This window comes from Scyliorhinus torazame, chromosome 10 (genome assembly GCF_047496885.1).
Source record: "Scyliorhinus torazame isolate Kashiwa2021f chromosome 10, sScyTor2.1, whole genome shotgun sequence".
NCBI classification, from domain to species: domain Eukaryota; kingdom Metazoa; phylum Chordata; class Chondrichthyes; order Carcharhiniformes; family Scyliorhinidae; genus Scyliorhinus; species Scyliorhinus torazame.
The window spans coordinates 179,260,400-179,281,670 of NC_092716.1; the positions used below are offsets into that span (position 1 = coordinate 179,260,400).

Sequence of the window (21,271 nt, forward strand, 5' to 3'; positions counted from 1 at the left end):
GATGGACTGTCCAATGAACATTTTGTTTTTCCTATATCCTCTGTAAATAGTTGTAACAGGACGATACTGTCCAATACTGTACTACCATGTAACTGTTCTATCCTCCCAGGACCAGTACTGTAAACCCTTACCACCATACGAAGCATCACCCCGCCGGGTTCATTTTTGACAAGGGGTGAATGTGGTAGTATGTATTGGGGGTCATGTGGGACTGGAAGCCCTAATGTCATTGGCTGACAGATCCCGGGTCCTGGTTGGCCGTTGACCTCATACTCCGCCCTGAAGGCGAAGTATAAGAAGCCGGTGCCTTCCCCCGCAGGCCAGTTTACTATCGGGCTGCTGGGGAACAGACACGCTTAATAAAGCCTCATCGACTTCACTCTATTCGTCTCACGGAGTCTTTGTGCGCCACAGTAGTATCAGACTAATTTAAATTTTCTTGGAGAAACTGTCCCAAGTGTGTGGTAAACAACATGAATTGGTTAGTATACGCAAAATTAATTTTCTTGTTTGCAGAATCTTTATCTATGGAATTGAGAAACGGAAATTGGAAATATTTTCTCAGTGAGTGGTGAGTTTGCCATGTACTGCTGCCCAAGCCATATCCTGTCTTCACCTCATTCACTATTTTCACAGTGATTTTCTCTGATGTCACAAAGATACGTAATGTCACAGTTACCCTGCTCCAGTACACTAATGATGTCACAGAGGTGCAAACTGTGCTGGTAACACTTGCAGCTTAATATATCAACAAGGGAAGATGGTTTACAGGGTGCTTCCAGTTGGTCTGATCAACTCAGCCCAAAAATACTTGACAGCAGAGAACTTCAATTTCAGAGTGAATGCTACCAGTACCATCTTGAAGATTAAACAGATCTGGACCATAGAGTTTTTGAAGGAGAATTCCCCCATGGTCCACATCAGGAGCTCTCTGAGGAGATACTTAGCTGGAGATAATAATGGGAAAATCACCTGCGATCGGGAGGTTCCCAATCCTTATAATAAGTTTGTAATGATCACCCATCCGGACGGCAAGGTCTCCTTGCAGTCTGAAGAAACCAAACGGTACTTGGGAGGAGCAGAAGATAATATCACTTGCTTTGCTCAGACAATCTCAGAAAGCGAGAAATGGGTACTGCATTTAGCCATCCATCCCAATATCAGCATGTTTAACCAAGGCAAGAAGAAATACCTGCGGTATGATGCCAATGAGAACGCAGTACAATGTGACAGTGAGTTGCCCTGGGGCCGAGAGTGTGTTATGGCGCTCATGTTTAACTTCAAAGGTACAAGGAACAATCAATTTTTAAAGCTGTTTTTATACCTTCTTAAGAGCCTGCCTGTATTGTAAATTTGCCCCAATTTCCTCCAGCATTCTGCCACTGCAGCTTTGATTGAAGGAAGATGTATAAGGGAAGCAGAGGTTAAATCACCTGGTAACAATGTTCTCTCTGTACATCCCCAGTGACATAACTAACAATACAACCTGCTTGAGGCAAGAAGGTAGAATTTCAGGCAGTACTGTTTAAGCATTAATATTTTCCTTCTAATTTTCTCCCTTAAACCCCTTTGTAAGGACACTATTCCACATAAGAAATAGCAGGAGTAAGCCATTTGGCCTTTTGAATCTGCTCTGCTATTCAATAAGATCATGGCTGATTAGATTGTGACTTGAATTGCACTTTCCTGCCTGCACCTCATAACCTTTTGGATCAAAGATCTGTCCAACTCAACCTTAAATATGTTCAATGATCCAACCTGCACTGCTCTCTGGGGTGAATTACAAATTTCAACAATCTTCTGAGAGAATAAATTTCTCCTAATCTCTGCCTTAAATGGGAGACCCCTTAGTTTGAAACTGTGACACCCTGGGTCTAGATTCCTCCATAAGGGGAAACAGCTTTGCAGCATCTTTCCTGTCAAGTCCCCTCAGACTCAGATGTTTCAATAAGATCATCTTCTATCCTTCTGAATTCCAATGAGTATATGTCAAACCTACTCAATCTTTCCTCAGAAGACAACTCGTTCATCCCAGAAATTAACCTATTGAATCCTTTCTGAACAGCTTCCAATGGAAGTACATATTTTCTGAAATAAGGAGACCAAAGCTGTACATAGTACTCCAGGTATGGTATCACCAATGCTCTATACAGTTATAACAAGGCTTCCCTACTTTTGTACTCCATCCCCTTGCAATAAGCCTTCCTAATTACTTGCTACAGTTGCAAGGTTGCACGAAAGGTGGTTCTCTCTTAGGAACTTTAATTTAGGCCCTTTTCACCCAGATACAAAAGGTAACAAAACAAAATCCCGGCCAAGTGTTGACGCTGGCGTAAACACCGACCTGGCACGGGCTCGGAGAATCCCAGCCAGGGACTCTATACAGGAGGACCTCATGTCGGCCATGGAAATCTCTCTGGACCCCCTTAAAGAGGCGTTGAATGAAGCAGAGACTGGAGACCCTGGAAGCGACGGTGCGAGACCTGGAGAAAGCGGCCACCGAACAGAGTGCGCAAATCATCTTGCTCGAGGCCGGGGTGGCAGCATTGATAACAACCCAGACACTGCTCAAGGAGAAGGTTGACGATCAGGAGAACAGGTGCTGCCACCGAACCTGAGGATTTTCAGGCTACCTGAAGGCACAGAGGGCAGAAACCCGGAAGAGTATGTTGCGAGAATCCTTAGAAAGCTGGTCGAAGCGGAAGGCTATGCCGAACCCCCATAGGTGGACCGGGCTCACAGATCGCTCCAGCAAACGCCCAAATTAGGAGAACCACCAAGGGCAATAATAGCGAAACCATATTAAGTGTCAGGACAAAGAGTGGATGCTGAACTGGGCGAGGAGCACATGGTCCTGTAGATGGGAGGGACATATAATCCACATCTACCAGGACATTGGAGCAGACCTGGGTGGAGTTTAATGGGGCCAAAGTGGCTTTATTTAAAACAAGGTGAAAAGTGGGCTGGGAAGACAACAATAATGGACAATCAAGAACTCATAAACAAGACTTTCTTTTTGTTCTGAATGCCTACATGATCTGTTGGGGGGGGGGGGGGGGGGGGCACGGCGGCGGAGAGAGGCCAGAGGTACACTGAAATGGAAAGGGAGCGGGGGGGAGGACAAGACGGGCTGAGGGACAATAGAGCTGCTCCCAGGAGGGAGTATGCTAATGTGTGGGAGTAAAATAGGGGGAGTTGCGGTGCAGCTCCTGAAAAGGAGGACCTCGCAGAAGGGGGGGAGGGGGGGGATGCAAAACAGTGAACCAGGGAGGTGAGGGGGGTGTGGGCAAACGAGGGATAAAAGGGGATTTAGGTAGGGTGGGAGCCAATAGGGATACGGGAAAAGAGACGAAGGGACTGCAAGTGCAAATGGGCACAGGGGGGTGGGGTTAGGGATTAGGTAGGGGGCGGGGAAGAGGGCAGAACACTGGTCACAACAGGTGGCACGTGGGAATGGCTGGAACACAGAAGACAATGGTGGCCATGTTGGGTGGCCCACAAACAAAGGGAAACCCTGGCGTGCAGAGGCTCAATCTCATGGTAAGTATGGCTGACCCCGCAGGAGGCGTGGGGGGGTACAGAAACCCCATCAGAATATTCAGCTGGAATGTCAGGGGACTCAATGGCCTGCTGAGAAGATCCAGAGTCATCACCCATCTAAAAAGCCTGAGGGTCGACATAGTCTTCCTTCAAGAGACACACCTGAGCGAGAAGGACCGGCTGAAGGTAAGGAAGAGCTGGATAGGGCAGACATACCAAGTGTGTCTTTGTACAAGGGCGAGGGGGGTGGCCATACTATTTATAGCAAAAGGACGACCTTCACAGCGACAAACACGGTGACAGACCCGGGGTACGTAACAGTTAGCGGCGTGCTGGAAGGAGCACCTGTGTCCCATCTGGGGCGACGTGGTCTTTATTTTAAAAAACCATGGTGGAGATCCCCAACCTAAACTCCCACCAACTCAACATGGTGGGAGACATGGTGGTACAGGACCCAACAACGAACAAATCCAGCCCCAAATCAGAGAAACAATCAGTGATGGCAAAGGAACTGAACACTTTTATGGAGCAGATGGGGGGGGGGGGGGGAGATAAAATTCACCATCAGAGAATTGGAGGAAGGCTTCAGCAACACATGGGAGCAATTTATCAACCTGTTCGAGGACCTGTTTGTGACGAGCAACCAATAAGGGAGTGTGGACTGAAACAGACAAAAGAAGAAAGATGGGGGGTGAGATAGGAAAAGGGGAGGAGGGGAGACACGACCCAGGGTACAGGGGAAGTAGGGTACAGGAACCAAAGGGTTCCAAGGGAAAGAAAAATCCATGGGTGCGGCCACGGCAAACAACAGGGCCTTGGTGCTCTCACAAACACCCCATGGTATGTTTTAATACCATGGGGCAACATGTAGATAGTGCAACATGGCTTCAGTGATGTCATTGTGTGGGTGGAGCTGGGCTGTGGCTCTGCGAGCTGGTTTTACTTTCGCTTTGACTTTGGGCTGCTTTGGTGGCTCTGAGTTTTTTTGCTTTCGTTTTCACATTTGGCTGCTGTACTCAGAAAGAGAAGTATCTTGGCCTGTCTCTCTATCTTCAGTTTAAAAGTTGTTTCCAGATTACTTGATAACTTAAAAGAAAAAATTGCTTTCTGGAAGGAATTCAAACCTGCTGTTTTGGAAAGGAAACAAGGGCATCCATACCAGGTCTTGAGTGCTGTGTTCTGGGCCACACCTTTGAAAAGGTGGTTTCTGGTTTATAGGATCTTGTTATTAAATTGGAACAGTTAAAGGGGGGAATTTATTCAGGGTAATACATAGATTACTGTAGCTAATTATTTATTTATTTATTTTAAAAAAAATGTTTAATGTAGAGGACCCAATTAATTTTTTCCAATTAAGGGGCAATTTAGCGTGGCCAATCCACCTAGCCAGCACATCCTTGGGTTGTGGGGGCGAAACCCACGCAAACACGGGGAGAATGTGCAAACTCCACACGAACAGTGACCCAGAGCTGGGATTGAACCTGAGACCTCGGCGCCGTGAGGCAGCAGGGCTAACCCACTGCGCCACCCTGCTGCCCTGTGTGGAGTACTTATGTTGATAGTTGATAAAAATGCTGACTGTGTGTGTTTATAAAAATGTTAACTAAATTCGTAGAATAAAGCTTGTTTTTTAAAAGTGCTGAAGGCCCTTGTTGAATAGCACCTGACAGGCAGGCCCTTGTCCTCATCGTAACCAAAATTGAGAAACAGTTTTAGGTCAGGTGAACTCCATGATATACTTTGGAGTTTTCTAAACCCTGGCCCATAACAGAAGCCATTGCAGATGATTCTCTGGCTATGACTGGGAAGCAGATGAGAGCAATCCCACTTTGAAGGGCCTTGTTTCAGTGCTTGGGTACAGCTGGAAGCCTCATTGGAGGGATTCAAACATGGAGTTCCGGGAAAGAAGGACACGGACCTGGGAGGCGGATTCAAGGACTTTGGAGAGGAAAGGGAGATTGGAGATTGGGAATAGTTTGCAAGAGCAAAGTGGCCAAGTGTAGGTTTTGTGAGAAGGATTGTAGTGACAATAATAACATAATTTTGTGATAATGGCTACAGCAGATTAATCAAATCTCTTAGCTTTCCATCTGAGAAAGAGATGTAAATCTTTTATAACATTATGATGTGATATAAAAAGTTTCATTTCATTTTGTTCCTAAAGAGAAGAAATATAGCATAAGGACAAGTAGTGGAGATCTTATTGCCTGGAATGGGAAACTTGAGCCCTGTCAGTCATCAAGGACCTTGTACATCCCAGAGATAAGGTGTGGAATGATTTGCTTAAAGGACAATGAAGGAAGATTTCTGACTGGAAGAGACAGCTATATTAGAACCATTAAAACTGACAGCCCCAGCTTGGAGGAACTTTTCTCTCCTGACCCAAGCCCTGGGCAAGTCACCATCAGATCAATACTCAACAGCAAATATGTCAGTCTTAAACCAGGTAAGAAGCAAAATTCGTCAAATGACACCAGAACAGCTTTTATAAACTCGTTGTCAGAATATTAACAATTTTGGTTTCACCACCAAGTACAAGCTTAACATCCTATATCCTATTGTACGAACACAATAGAAAATAAACAAAAATGCTGGGCACATTCAGCAGATTAGTTAACATTTGTGCAAGTTAATTTTTCAGGTGTAGAAATTGTTGCAACAAATCCAACCAGTCTGCCTTTTCTAGGGTTTAAAGTATTTCTGATATGAACAATTATGATTCTTGTATCCAAAATGATGTCCTAAATCAGCAATTATTAATAGCAGAGTAGATGGAGCCTCATTTACTATCACCGCCACTTTACCTGCAGCGAATGCTTCTTGTTTGAGGTACTTCGGAAGTCCTCTCCTACCAGATCTGAATTTTTCAAAACCCTCACTCACTATAACAAATTTGATTCTATCCTAGGTACCTGGTTAGGTGCAGTGTGGTGCCTTTCACTCCATAAGCAGTGAGTGGGAATTAACTCACATTGTCTTACATCCACTTATATTACAGAGTAATCCAAGGATGTAATCCTTTTTTAAAATAAATTTAGAGTACCCAATTCTTAAGGATGTAATGCTAATACACCCTTTGACCTGACATCTTTTATACACATACAACTTCAAAAGCTAACCTAGCAAACACTTGGTGAGACAAGGCCAGGCACAAATAATTTAAATTGCTTTACTTAATTTTAAGGTGAACGTACAAAGCAATTGTTTTATTCAGATCATTCAATTCAATCCATACAATTTAAACGTTTCAAAATAAAGGAAACTCCATGCTACTATCATTCAGATTTTCAAATCTCTACCTTAATAAAATACTTCACATCTCTTTAACAAACTTGACTGCCTTTGCAACTTTCCTATTTCCAAAAACTCCACTGTTTGCCTGAGCCCATGTCTCTATCCTGCTATTCACAGTCACAAAAAGGGATCACGGGCTTTCCATTTCAAGTGATGGGATGGGTTTTGATTGTCACGGCAGGTTAACAAATAAGTTTACTTACAGTCTGCGAACACAAAAATCAAGACTAGCTTATTAGCATCTTAATAATATATTGCCTCGAACCCTTGGCAGAATCTTACCATACTTTTTCAAAGTGTCGGTTCCAGTGAGAAAACCGGAGAGAATCCCACCGCTGCCAAAGAGGGAAAAACTCACTGATTATTCAACCTCTTGTGCAAATTTTTTTCTCCCATGTGATTCCACGCCGTGCTTGTGGTGGCTTGCCTCTGATTCACTTACCCAGGGAATTCTTGATCTCTGCAATCACTGGGCACTCCTTTTAAACACCTTCCCAGCACTCCCCTGTCCAGTTGGGAGACAGCTTTCAGGAAGACAGCACCAAGATTTCAGAGGGAACCCTCACAGATCCCTTTAAAGGTGTGGAGCAGAGACGTGACATCCTCTACCCCCATTCCCGCAGATGTCCATCAACCAGGGTCACCACTCTCGTCTGGGAGACAGTAGCGATGACAGCTCGCAGCACAAGAGAATGGGGCAACAATGCTGGAATGAGACAAATGACCTTCATCGTGCAGCCAGGGTCTGCCTCCTAATGTAGGCATTTTCAAAGTAGGGGTCGCGACCCGCGAGTGGGTCACCAGCGGGTGTCGGGAGGATCACGGAGCCATCCATTGCGGCATTCGCTACGACCAGTTTTTAAAATGCGGGCGCGCTGCGCATGCATACCCGCTCATCAGTGCACATGTCCGGAACCCAGAGAGAAACACCACCTCCTCCTGACGTCAACATGCTGACCCAGGAGAAGATTTTTTTAAAAATTCAATTCAGTCTTCCTGCATCTGTCTTGAATATGCTCAATGGCTGAACCTGAACACTCTCTTTGATCGTCAATTTTAGAGATTAAAAAGATTCACACTACTATGAGTTAAGTAATTCCTCCTATCTATGTTTAAAATCGTCGCATTGTAATTTGCAGACAACATCCCCAGGCTGTAAACCACCCATCTGAGGAAAACTTTTACATTCTGCATCTGCTCTGTAGAGTCCTGAGAGAATAATGCCTGTTTCAATGAGGCCATTTGTCATTCTTTGCTACTTTAGACTATGGAATATAAGCGACTGGAGGATCAGTCAATCAAAACCCATCGCCTTCTGTCCGAGGAGATGGTGCCGTCAGACCGACGCAACAAGGCCAGGATGTGCACTCCATGGCAGGGAACGTCTGGTCCATGGTTCAGCTCAAGACCTGTATGGCTGAGGGCATGAGATCGGTGGTGCAGCTTCAACTGCATGGTGCAGGTACTAGTGAGAATCCACGAATGCCAGCGCCAGAGGATGGAGGGGCTTCTGGATCTCACTCCAGCTGCCCCTCTTTCCCATGGAGGAGCCCAGGAGCCCCAAAGGGAAGAGGAGCATCAGGAGACTCTGGGGTGTCCAGTCCTTCTGACACCCCCTCCCTGTGAGTGAACCTCCAGCCCCAGACACCGAGGAGGATAGCACAACAACACCCATGCAAGCAAAAGTAGGCCTGGACCCTCAAGTTACAGGTTCCCCCAGGGAACACCCACCAAGGTCATCTCAGGCAACAGGACATGGAAGACACCAGGCCACCTCAACCTCAGCTGTGGATCCTGGGGAAACACCTAGATGTAGCAGGAGGGTGAGGAAGAGAACAAAACTTTAAGCACCTAGTGGGCACAGGTGAACCTAGGCACTAGTAGAGATATGTCACCATTGTAATATAGCACTTCAATTAAACTTCACTTTGTTCAACCATACAGATCCTCCATGCTGTCATTTCATGGCGCCATGCTCCGCGAACTCCCACGCACACTCAGCACCATGTCTCTCACAGTGACAACACAGTAAAGATGAGATGCAATGAAAATCGCTTATTGTCACAAGTAGGCTTCAAATGAAGTTACTGTGAAAAGCCCCTAGTCGCCACATTCCGGCGTCTGTTCGGGGAGGCTGGTACGGGAATTGAACCGTGCTGCTGGCCTGCCTTGGTCTGCTTTAAAAGTCAGCTATTTAGCCCTGTGCTAAACCAGCTAAAGATGCGGCGCTGCTGGCATGCACCCTCTACCCCACCCCACAGCCACCGCCAAACTCCCATCCATGGAAAGTAATCCCCCCACCCCACAACATCAAAGCTCATGCCTATCATTTTTGCCAGTCATCTCTAGTGATGAGGATGCCGAGGACTGACAAAGTGTTGAGAGCAAGGGGTCAGCCCTACCATCTCAATGGTCGATGGAGCAGCTTGTGGACTTCTTTAATGAGACGTTGAGCCAGCAGAGAAAGGAATCTCTGGAGGACCTGGTGAAGACGGTGGACCCGCTTAAGGCGGGGATCGACCTTGTGGAGCCAAGGCTGGAGACCCAAAGCCAGGCGATCCAAAAGGTGGAGGAGACAGTGGGGGAGCTTGAGGAGCAGCTTACTGTATTGGCGACCGAGATGGGGTAATACGGGATACCCAGAAGCGGCTTCAGGAGAAGGTGGAAGATCTCGAGAACCGCTCCCAGAGTCACAATCTGAGGATTGTGGGGTTGCCAGGGGGCATTGAGGGAATGGATGCTGGCTCTAATATAGCCAAAATGCTGGAGATGTTGCTGGGGGGGAGGGCTTTGAACGGCCCCTGGAGGTGTTGGAGGAAGCCAGGGAGGATCATAAGTGGTGGGATACACTGCAGTTGATGTTGGTGGGGAGGGTCCAAGTGGTGAAAATGAATATTCTGTGAGGTTCTAGTTTATTTTTCAGGCTCTGCATGTTCTCCCCGTGTCTGCATGGGTTTCCTCCGGGTGCTCCGGTTTCCTCCCACAGTCCAAAGATGTGCAGGTTAGGTGCATTGACCATGATAAGTGCATTTCGGAAAGTGGAGACAATCATTTGGACTTTGAATGGGCGGTGAAGGTGCCAAGGGTCGGGAGGACCCTGCTACAGGGGCAGAGGCAGCAGGGGAGGGCTTGGCGTTGCCAAGCCTGCTTCATTATTATTGGGCGGCAAATGTGGATAAGGTGCGGCAAAGGTGGGAAGGAGAAGGGATAGTGTGGGTTAGAGCGGAGGAGGAATCTTGTAAGGGGTCTAGTTTGAGGGCTATGGTGACGGCAGCGTTGCCAATGACTCCGAGTAGGTATTCAAGGAGCCCAGTGGTGCAGTCCACGGTGAAGATATGGAATCAGTTGAGGAGGCGGAAGGAATGGGTGGAAGGAATGTCGGTGTTAACGCCGCTGTGCGAGAATCTTGGGAGGGGAGGGTGATGGATAGTGTATACAGGAGGTGGAGGGAAGTGGGGCTGGCCATGTTGAGGGATCTGTATTTGGAGGAAGGGTTCCCAAGTCTAGAGGAGCTAAGGGAGAGGGTAGAGCTGCCGAGGGGGAGTGAGTTCAGGTATCTGCAGGTTAGGGATTTTGCGCAGAAGGTCTGGTGGGGGTTCCCTAGGTTCCCGGGATACACCCTGCTGGAGCGACTGCTGCTTCCGGATGTGGAAGGGGAGGGAAGAATTGGGGATATATACAAGTGGTTGGGGGAGGGGGGGCACGGAGGCGGGTGGGTGGTGAAGATCAAGGAGAAATGGGAAGGGGAGTTGGGAGGGCAGATCAATTGGGGAGTATGAAATGAGGCACTGTGTAGGGTAAACGGGACCTCCTCTTGTGCAAGGATGAGCCTGATACAGTTTAAAGAGTGCACAGGGTGCATATGACTCGGGTGAGAATGAGTAGGTTCACTGTTTAGCCAGGATAGTGGAGGAGGCGGTGGACCCGGACCCTTTGGTGGCAATATTTGGGGTTTCAGAGAAGCCGGAGCTCATGGAGAGGAGGAAGGCTGATGTCGTGGCCTTCACCTTAGAACATAGAACATACAGTGCAGAAGGAGGCCATTCGGCCCATCGAGTCTGCACCGACCCACTTAAGCCCTCACTTCCACCCTATCCCCGTAACCCAATAACCCCTGCTAACCTTTTTGGTCACTAAGGGCAATTTTATCATGGTCAATGCACCTAACCTGCACGTCTTTGGACTGTGGGAGGAAACCGGAGCACCCGGAGGAAACCCATGCAGACACGGGGAGAACATGCAGACTCCGCACAGACAGTGATCCAACGGGGAATCGAACCTGGGAGCCTGATGCTGCGAAGCCACAGTGCTATCCACTTGTGCTACCGTGCCGTGCTAGCTTGTGCCACCTCTCTGAGTGCACGGCGGCAAATTTTACTGGAGTGGCAGTCGGCATCACCACTGGGGTAGCGGTTGATTGGGTGACCTGTACGACTTCCTGCGGTTGGAGAAGATTAAATATGAGTTAAGGGGCTCTGCAGAGGGGTTTGAGAAAAGATGGGGGATGTTTGTGACCGCGTTTGAGGAGCTATTTGTCGCCGGGGGGGTGGGGGGGGATTTGGGGGGGAGAGAATTTGTACAGACTGTATAGTTGATTGCTGGGAAGTATGTTTCCCAGGTGTTTAGGTGTTGTAACCTGTTTTGATACATGTTTGTAATAACATTTTATTAAAAGTTTTCGGGGAACCTGGGGCCCCTGCTGGTAAGGGCATTCAATGAGGCGAGGGAGAAGGGGGAGCCCCGAGCCCCCCCCCCACATTATCACATGTCTCTATTTCCTTAATTTTGAAGAAGGAGGGGGAGTGAGCAGTGTGGGTCCTACTGGCCAATTTCATTGCTAAATATGGACGCTAAGTTGCTGGCCAAGATTTTGGCCTCACGAATTGAGGAGTGCGTGCCGGAGGTGATAGGGGAAGATCAGACAGGGTTTGTAAAGGGGAGGCATCTGTCGACCAATATTAGACGTTTGTTAAACCTTGTAATGATGCCCCCGGAGTGACGAAATGTGGAGGTGGTGATCGCCATAGACGCAGAGAAGGCCTTCGACCGGTGGGTGGGATTATTTGTGGGAGGTGTTGGGCGGTTTGGGTTTGGGCATGGGTTTGTTGATTGGGTCCAGCTGCTATACTGGGAGCCAGCAGTGAGTGTGCGGATGAAACGGGTGAATTTGGAGTATTTCAGGTTGCACCATGGGACGAGCCAGGGATGCCCACCCTCCCCATTGCTCTTTGCCTTGGCGAAAGAGCCACTGGCGATGGCACCGAGGGCGTCAAGGGATTGGCAGGGAATAGTGCAGGGGTGTTGGAGCATAGAGTTTCGCTGTATGCCAACAATCTATTGCTCTATATATCAAACCCTTTGGAATGTATTGGGGGGATTATGAGCATATTGGAGGAATTCGGCCGGTTCTCGGGGTACAAATTGAGTGAGGTTTTCCCGATTCAAGAGAGGCGGCAGAAGAGGAGGTTGGGGGAGTTGTCGTTTAGAGTAGTGGGGGCAAGCTTCAGGGGCGGGATTCTCCGCCCCGCTGCGCCACATTTCTGCCCCGACCGGCTGGCGGGAATCTCCATTACGCCGGCTGGTCAATGGGGTTTCCCATTGTGGGGCAGCCCCACGCCTTCGGGAAACCCCCAGGCGCCGGCATAACGGAGAATCACGCCGGCGGAGAATCCCGGCCCTGGTATTTGGCCATTCAGGTGGCACGGGAATGGGAGCAGCTGTACAAGCTGAATTTGGCTCAGTTGGTGGAGCAAATGAAGGGGGATTTTAGGAGGTGGGATGTGCTCCCACTGTCGTTGGCGGGCCGGGTGCAGTCGGTAAAGATGACAGTTCTCCTGAGGTTCTTATTTGTGTTCCAGAAAAAAAACCTTGAGTCCCCCACTCTGCTCATGCATGCTGACCCCATCATGGGCCTCACAGTCACCCCCAGTGCAGACTCTGTGGGTTCACCAGCTCCCACCCACCTTCCAGTTTCCATTCTAGAAGGGCAATCCCTCAGCGGTTATATCACCACAAGCCCATCAAGGAGAACACGGGAAGCGCTGCCTGCATTTCACCAAGCCAGACGCCTTTTCACCTAAAACTCACAGACATGAAGGGCCACTAAGGCCTGCGAGTGACCCCACCTCTAGAGCAGCCAAGACTTAACCTTCCTCTGGCCCTGGATTGCACTTATCTTGGTCCACCCAAATCCTTTCCGGTGCCCCCTCTGCAATTGGCATCCTGGAGGGTAATGGTGGCCTGTGCGCTCACCTCTGGTATCTCCTTTGGAGGCGATGTCAGCAGGTTCTCATTTTAATAATGCAGTTGTAAATGGCGGCGGTGTGACAGAACCGATGAATAATCAGGGAGCGGTGGTCCTGGAGGGAAGGCTTGTTCATATTTATAATTTAATTTATTAAAAGTTCCCAGCCTTCCACAATGGATTTCTCATCACGCCACCGGCGAGGGGCCTGGAAAATCAGAAATCGTATCTCGCCGGGCTCAAAAATGCCCCCCTATTTTAACTTGCACAAGTGAACTATGCTTTAAAGTAATGTTTAACGGAATCTTGTTTTCCAAATATATGCATGGAAAATTGAAAAAAAGATCTCAAGACATGACACAAAACTGGCTTCCCCCCCCATTTTCTGCTTTGTTTTTCTATTATTTCTTATCTCTCTTCTCTTTCTCCTAATTTTCATCCTCTCTGCATTCTACTTTCTCACTCCTGGTTTTCCTTCTCCTCTCGGGTCTTCTTTCTCTCCCTTCACTCTTCCATTTCTCTCGCAAACAAAGCCTGCCATTATAACAATGCAACACATTTAACACTGATTCAATTGACCAACCTGCTACGTAGTCAATAATAATCTTTATTAGTGTCACAAGTAGGCTTACATTACCCCACTGCAATCAAGTTACTGTGAAAATCCCATAAATTGTTTTATTCCAAAATCAAATTCTATGTAATCATTTGAGGAGATGGGATAAGATGGAAGAATAGATTGACAACAAAAGTAAAACACTTGACAAAAATCTATGCCAAGGTATTTTTTGGAATATATTTGCTCCTAGGATGATGTTGATACTGGCAAGACTACCCTCATTGTCCATCGCTAGTCACATACTTCCATACAGCCAAGATTGCGTCCGAAACCAGCAATAGCTAATGGCAGAGCAACTGTTGCTGCAAATACATCAGTCCAGAGTTTGTTTGAGGGTTATAACTCTGGATTCCTCCTCTGACTACGTAACCATGAGAAAAATAGGGAAATTTTAATGCCAAAAAATGGAAGGTTTTGGGTCAGGTGGAAGGTTGAAGTATTAAAAAAAACTGAAACCCAACATCAACCTGGCCCCTCCCGTTTAAACGGAGGTGGGAGGGAAATGGGCAACCAACTTGGCCTGAGGTTTGGCAATTTAAATATAATGAGGCTGGCATCCTCTAATGCTCCACAATTTTAAATTGGATTTTTGTCTTCTGGGAAACTGGTAACTACCAAAAGGTGAAAACTTCTTGATCAAGGAAATAAGTACCTTTCCACTGACCTTCCTTAGCACTACCTCCCCCCACCTACCCCCTTACCTTAGACACTTACAATCTCCTCCATTAGACCTGTGGTATCCCATGCCTCCCTCCACGCTGGCCTGTGACCCTGCCAGACGCGGATCTCCCTCGCCCCCCCCCACCACACTCCATACTCAGTCATTGATCTCTCATAACTACTCCGACCTCCAAAGCCCTTACCACCACCCCAACTCCCTACTCGATATCCAACATTTCATCCCTCAAGCCTCCAATCTTCCACCCCTTCCTCGAAGCCTCTGATGCTTCAGGCCTCCAATCTTCCACAACTCCCCCAACGTCTGTACCCAACCTCCCAAAGACATCCTGGGCTGGATTCTCCGATCCTGCACATCTGTCTGCAGGATCCATCTCGTCTTACGACCAGAAAGTCGGCGCTGCCCCACACCGGTCCTCCAACCGGTGTGGGGCGGGTAGCCGCGCATCATTACCTGCGGATACGGCCACAGAATGGTCGGGGCCGAGGCCCCGCATGCGCATGGCAGTGGCCGTGCCATATGACAGGGCGCCGGCCACGTACGGACCAAGCCTGCCAGATAGTGACCCCCTGTAACCCACCTCGCCACCCCAGACCCCCCCCCCCCCCCCCCCCCCCCCCACCACCACCACCAGTCCTCGCCAAAGCTCCCCCTGCCAGCAGCTCCCCCCTGACTGTGGCTGTGCTGGATTCAGTCCGCAGCCGCCACGTGAGGTGCCCAAACGGTGTGAGCACAGGTGACGTCCTGACGCCATCCCAATGGCATGTGGCGTATTCACCGAGTACGCCGTTTTTGAGGGGGCGGAGCATCTTAAAAGCGGCATCGCCCCCGATTCCGGCGTAAACGGGGATTCTCTGGCCAATCGCCGAACGCAATTTCAGCGTCGCCGATCAGAAAATCCAGCCCTTGATCTCTACTAAATTCATCGGGGCCTGAGGGAAACCATTCTTCCAGGTTCCTGACCTCAATCCAACTCTCTCACCCTTAGGTTCCTGACCTCAATCTAACGCTTCCACTCCTCTACACCCCCCCCTCCCCCTCCCCATCTCCCAAGTACAATTTCAGTCCATTGTAACAATTTCAGGGATGAGAAGATCTTTGGCCCACCTCTACAAAGTACTCCCTTGGTTCATTTCAAACAAACCTCAATCCCATCTGTTCAGAAGAACCTGTCTCCTTACTCCTTGAACTTCACTAAGGTGTCTTGTTCCACCTGTTCAGCCATTTATGACACAAACTTTTACCACCAATTCTGAATAACAATTCCGTATTTCTTATTTTCTTTCATTGTCTTGAATTTGTAAATATGACCCCTTGTGTTTAAATTTTATACATGGTTGAAACGATCACTTACATTCAATTTCCCAAATCCCTTTTATAACTTTAAACACCTGAGAAAGTGGACTTTATTCTTAAACTACTTACGCTGATGGCGCTTCTACAATGTTGTTAGATAGGAAATTCCCAGATCCAGCGACGACAAAGCCATTCTGACCTGTGTCCAAGTACTGGTTAAATTTATACACTGAACAGCTGAGCCCCAGCACCAAAAAAATCCCTGGTTTCATCCTAGGTCTACATGAAATAAACGTATCTCAACCAGAGCAGCAGCAGGAGTGCTGTAATTGAATCTCAACACTCTTACTGATCATTATACAGGGACCACTGCCAGAAGTATAACTTATTCAAAGTTTGAATAGGATTTGGTTTTGAAGACCCCAGTCAAATAACCTTTTGATTATTGTCAAAGCTCGCACACAAACAACAAGCTGCATTGAACCATATTCCAGGAATTAGTTAATGCCTTGAGGAGAACAGTAGTGAGAAAGTGACAAATTTAATAATTTAAAAATCAGATACATATCACATGTTAATTTTCAGTGGAGTATTGCTGTATTCTTTTGTTAGGTGCAGATGTCTGTGTACATCAGTCACAAGAGACAGATGCTGAGATCTTTCAGATTATCATCAATAACACAACTAGGAAAGCTTGCTTCCGTGGTTTTTCAAAGGACTACCTTGCTGTGGTGAGTAATTAACATAGAGATCTTTTCAACTGATTGACTCAGGAAGCTTGATGTTATGTTGTCGAGTGGTTATGGAGTTTACTGAAACGTAATACAAGTGAGTGTTATTACTGTGATAAAATAATGGAACTTATCAGGGTTTGTAAAGATATCTATGTGTTAGCCCAGCAGTGTAAGACAGCTGAACTGATATCAGTGTAGAGTCAACAAGTATCCAAGGGTGATGGCTAGGAGGAGTTACTGAGATGGACAATGTATTTCCTAACATGTCCTAACTTGCACCAAGTCCCATTCATCCATTATTGCTGACCGGTATTTTAAAAAAAAAAATTAAAATATGTTTATTCAAGGTTTTCAATAAATTTTTACAAAACACTCCAAAAAGGAAAGAAAATATACATAAGAAAAATAACAAGGGGGGGCCTTATGCCATCCCCTCCAACAACTTAAACAAACTAAGAACAAAAATGGGGCAAACGCCCCTTACAATAATAAAAACAAGCCAAACCCCCCACCACCGGGTTTCTTCTGCTCTTGACCTCCACCTAACGTTCCGCGAGAAAGTCTAGGAACGGTTGCCACCGCCTGGAGAACCACTGCACAGACCCTCGCAAGGCAAACTTTATCCTCTCCAACTTGATGAACCCTGCCATGTCATTAATCCAAGACTCCACGCTTGGGGGTTTCACATCCCTCCACATTAGTAGGATCCTCCTCCGGGTTACCAAGGACGCAAAGACCAGAACTCCGGCCTCTTTCGGCTCCTGTACTCCCGGCTCATCTGATACCCCGAATATTGCTATCCCCCAGCTTGGTTTTACCCGAGTGTCCAAGACTTTGGACATAGCCTTTGCGAAGCCCCTCCAGAACCCCTCTAGCACTGGGCACGCCCAGAACATATGGGTGTGATTTGCTGGGCTCCCCGAGCACCTCACGCATCTGTCCTCCACCCCAAAAAACTTGCACATCCTCGCCCCTGTCATATGCTCCTGTGAACCACTTTGAACTGGATCAGGCTAAGTCTGGCGCAAGACAAGGAGGAGTTAACCTTGCCCAGGGCCTCCGCCCACAAGCCCTCATCCAGTTCCTCACCCAGCTCCTCCTCCCACTTGCCCTTCAGCTCCTCCACCGAGGTTTCCTCCGCCTCCTGCAACTCCTGATAGATCGCCGAGACCTTGCCCTCTCCCACCCATACACCCGAGGTCACCTTTCCTGAATCCTCCATGCGGGAAGCAGCGGAAATTTCTCACAAACGCCCTCACCTGCATGTACCTAAAAGCGTTTCCGGGGGGTAACCCAAATTTCTCCTCCAGCGCCCCCAGGCTAGCAAAAGCCCCGTCAATAAATAGGTCCCCCATCCTTTTAATTCCCGCCCGCTTGGGGGCGGATGCCTGCTTAGGAATCCGCCATCTATCCTGCCCGGTGCAAACCGATGATATTCCATATTGGGGACCAAATTGAGGCCCCCAACTCACCCCTGTGCCGTCTTCACTGCCCCCAGATCCTCAGTGTCGCCGCCACCACCGGGCTCGTGGTGTACCGCGTCGGCGGTAGCGGCAAAGGTGCCACCACCAGCACTCCCAAGCTAGTGCCCACGCATGACACCGCCTCTAATCTTTTCCACGCCACCCCCTCTCCCCCCATACCCCATTTCCGAATCATTGCTACATTGGCTGCCCAGTAATAACTACACAGGTTCGGTAGTGCCAGCCCACCCCTGTCCCGACTACGCTCCAGAAACAGCCTCTTGACCCTCGGGGTCTTACTTGCCCATACAAACCCCATAATGCTCCTGCTCACTCGCTTAAAAAAGGCCTTGGGGATGAGGATGGGCAGGCACTGGAACACAAACAGGAATCTAGGGAGGACTGTCATCTTAACTGACTGCACCCTGCCCGCCAGGGAGAGTGGCAACACGTCCCATTTCCTAAAGTCTTCCTCCATCTGGTCTACCAACCGCGCCAAATTAAGCTTATGCAGGGCCCCCCAACTCCTGACCACCTGGATACCCAAATATCGGAAACTCCTCTCCGCCCTCTTAAGCGGCAGCTCCTCCAGCCCCCTTTCCTGGCCCCCCGCATGCACCACAAAGAGCTCACTCTTCCCCACGTTAAGCTTGTAGCCTGAGAAGTCCCCAAACTCCCTAAGGATCCGCATGACCTCTACCATCCCCTCCACTGGATCTGCGATGTACAAAAGCAGGTCACCAGCATACAACGAGACCTGATGTTCCTCCCCTCCCCGGACCAACCCCCTCCAGTTTCTAGATTCCCTCAATGCCATGGCCAGCGGCTCAATTACCAAAGCAAACAACAGAGGGGACAGGGGGCACCCCTGTCTCATCCCACGGTACAACCTAAAATATTCTGACCTCCGCTCGTTCGTAAATACGCTCGCCACCGGGGCCTGGTATAACAAGTTGACCCACCCTATGAACCCCCTGAACCCAAACCTGCCAAGCACTTCCCATAGGTACTCCCACTCCACCCGGTCAAAGGCCTTCTCCGCGTCCATTGCCCGCCACCACTTCTGCCTCCCCACCCTCCGAGGGCATCATAATCACATTCAGGAGCCTCTGCACATTTGCATTTAACTGTCTGCCCTTCACGAACCCCGTCTGGTCCTCGTGTATCACACCCGGGACACAATCCTCAATCCTTGTGGCTAGGACCTTTGCCAGCAACTTGGCATCTACATTAAGGAGCGAGATCGGCCTATATGAGCCACACTGCAGCGGGTCCTTGTCCCGCTTAAGGATCAGCGAAATCAGCGCCCGGGACATTGTCGGGGGGAGAATCCCTTCCTCCCTTGCCTCGTTGAAGGTTCTCACCAGCAGCGGGCCCAGCAGGTCCACAAACCTCCTGTAAAATACGACCGGGAACCCATCAGGCCCCGGGGCCTTGCCCACCTGCATGCTCCCCAACCCCGTAACCAGCTCCTCTATCCCAATCGGGGACCCCAGGCCTTCCACTTGCCCCTCCTCCACTCTCGGGAACCTCAACTGGTCCAGGAACCGCCGCATCCCCTTTCCCCCTCCGGGGGTTCCTGGACCAATTGAGGTTCCCATAGAAATCCTGAATACTTCATTTATTTTAGCCGAACTCCGCACCGTGTTCCCCCCTCTGTCCCTGATTCCTCCAATTTCCCTTTCCCCGTGGTCAACAAATCAAATTCCGTTTGGAGGCTCCGTCGCTCCTTCAGCAGCCCCTCTTCAGGGGAATCCGCATATCTCCTATCCACCCTCTCCCTCTCTGTCCTCTCTCTCTTCTCCCTGTAAGCCCTAATTGAGATTAACTCTCCCCTAACCACCGCTTTCAGAGTCTCCCAAACCACACCAACCGGTACTTCCCCATTATCATTGGCCTTTATGTATCTCTGAATGCACTCCCGGACCCGCCCACAAACCTCCTCATCTGCCAACAGTCCCACGTCCAAGCGCCACAGCGGGCGCTGGTCCCTTCCCTCCCCCAACTCCAATTCCACCCAGTGCGGGGCGTGGTCCGAAATCGCTATGGCCGAATGAAAGACCTGCCCCACCCATCCCTTTCTCAGCCTGATCTGATCCACCACTTTCAAGTGCGTCTCCTGCAACATAGCAACTGATGCCTTCAGTCCCTTTAGGTGCGTGAACACCCGGGCCCTCTTGACCGTCCCGTTCAGGCCCCTCACGTTCCATGTGATTAGCCGAATCAGGGGACTGCCCGCCCCCCTCCCCCCCTCCTGCCGACTAGCCATCTCCGTTCTTATGCCAGCCACGTGCCCACATCTCCCGCACTCTCCAGGCCCCCAGGCGGAGGACCCCCGCCCCGACTCTCCCCCTTACCTCCAGCTCCCCTTCGGTTAATGCAGCAGCAACCCAGGTACCCCCTCTACCACCTGCCCAGAAAACTGTCTAGCCCCCTTGCACTCCCGTAAGTCAGCTGGCTCCTGCTGACCCCAGTCGCTCCCACCTCTGCCAACGATCCCCCGTTTAGATTTCCCGTCAAAGTCCCCCCGCCCCCTCCAAGTCGATACGGTCACCCCTCCGGCACCGCCCCTCCCATCGGGCCACGCCCCCCTTCTTTAGCGCAGGAAAAAAGCCTGCGATTTGCTACCTGGGCGGGCCCCGCCCCCTGTGGCGCAGCACCTTTCTCCTGCAGCCTCTCTCAAATTCCCAACGGCCCAGGGCCTGCTGCCCCCCCTCCCCCCTTCGAACGCGAGGAGCGGCCCCTCCAAAACAATACCCATGCCCATTAAAACACACATATCACATCCAATCCCCCCTTCACACTCCCCAGCTTTCCCAAAACCCACAGCAAACCATTAGGACGAGTCCAATTTTTTGTTCTGAATAAAGGTCCACGCCTCCTCCGGCGTATCGAAATAATGGTAGCGGTCCTGAAAAGTGACCCACAATCGCGCTGGCTGCAACAGCCCGAACTTCACCCCATTTCGGTGGAAAACCGCCTTGGCCCGGTTGAATCCTGCCCTCTTCTTGGCCAGCTCTGCACTCCAGTCTTGGTAGATGCGGATCTTCATATTTTCCCACCTGCTGCTCCGTTCTTTCTTCGCCCATCTCAGGACGCACTCTCTGTCCGTGAAGCGGTGAAACCTCACCGCTACGGCGCTTGGCGGCTCATTTGCCTTTGGCCTCCTTGCCAGGACTCTGTGAGCCCCATCCAGCTCCAGGGGCTCGGGAAGGCTCCCGCGTCCATTAGCGTATTCAGCATAATGGCTACATATGCCCCGATGTCGGACCCCTCCACACCGTCAGGGAGACCCAGAATCCGGAGATTCTTCCTCCTCGATCTGTTCTCCAGGTCCTCAAACTTTTCCTGCCACTTTTTATGCAGCGCCTCGTGCGCCTCCACTTCGACCGCCAGGCCACG

The 21,271-nt window shown here is 49.5% G+C and overlaps 1 protein-coding gene across 1 annotated transcript in view; it reads left to right on the top strand.

Annotated features, from left to right (window-relative positions):
- The first annotated feature begins 760 nt into the window (after window positions 1-760).
- LOC140384900 (fascin-like) overlaps window positions 761-21,271 on the top strand; it is a 74,810-nt gene continuing 54,299 nt past the window's right edge. The window contains exons 1-3 of the mRNA XM_072466820.1: window positions 761-1,286; window positions 5,705-5,986; window positions 16,285-16,403. Coding sequence (XP_072322921.1) covers window positions 761-1,286; window positions 5,705-5,986; window positions 16,285-16,403 — 927 coding nt within the window. The remainder of the gene's footprint in view (window positions 1,287-5,704; window positions 5,987-16,284; window positions 16,404-21,271) is intronic.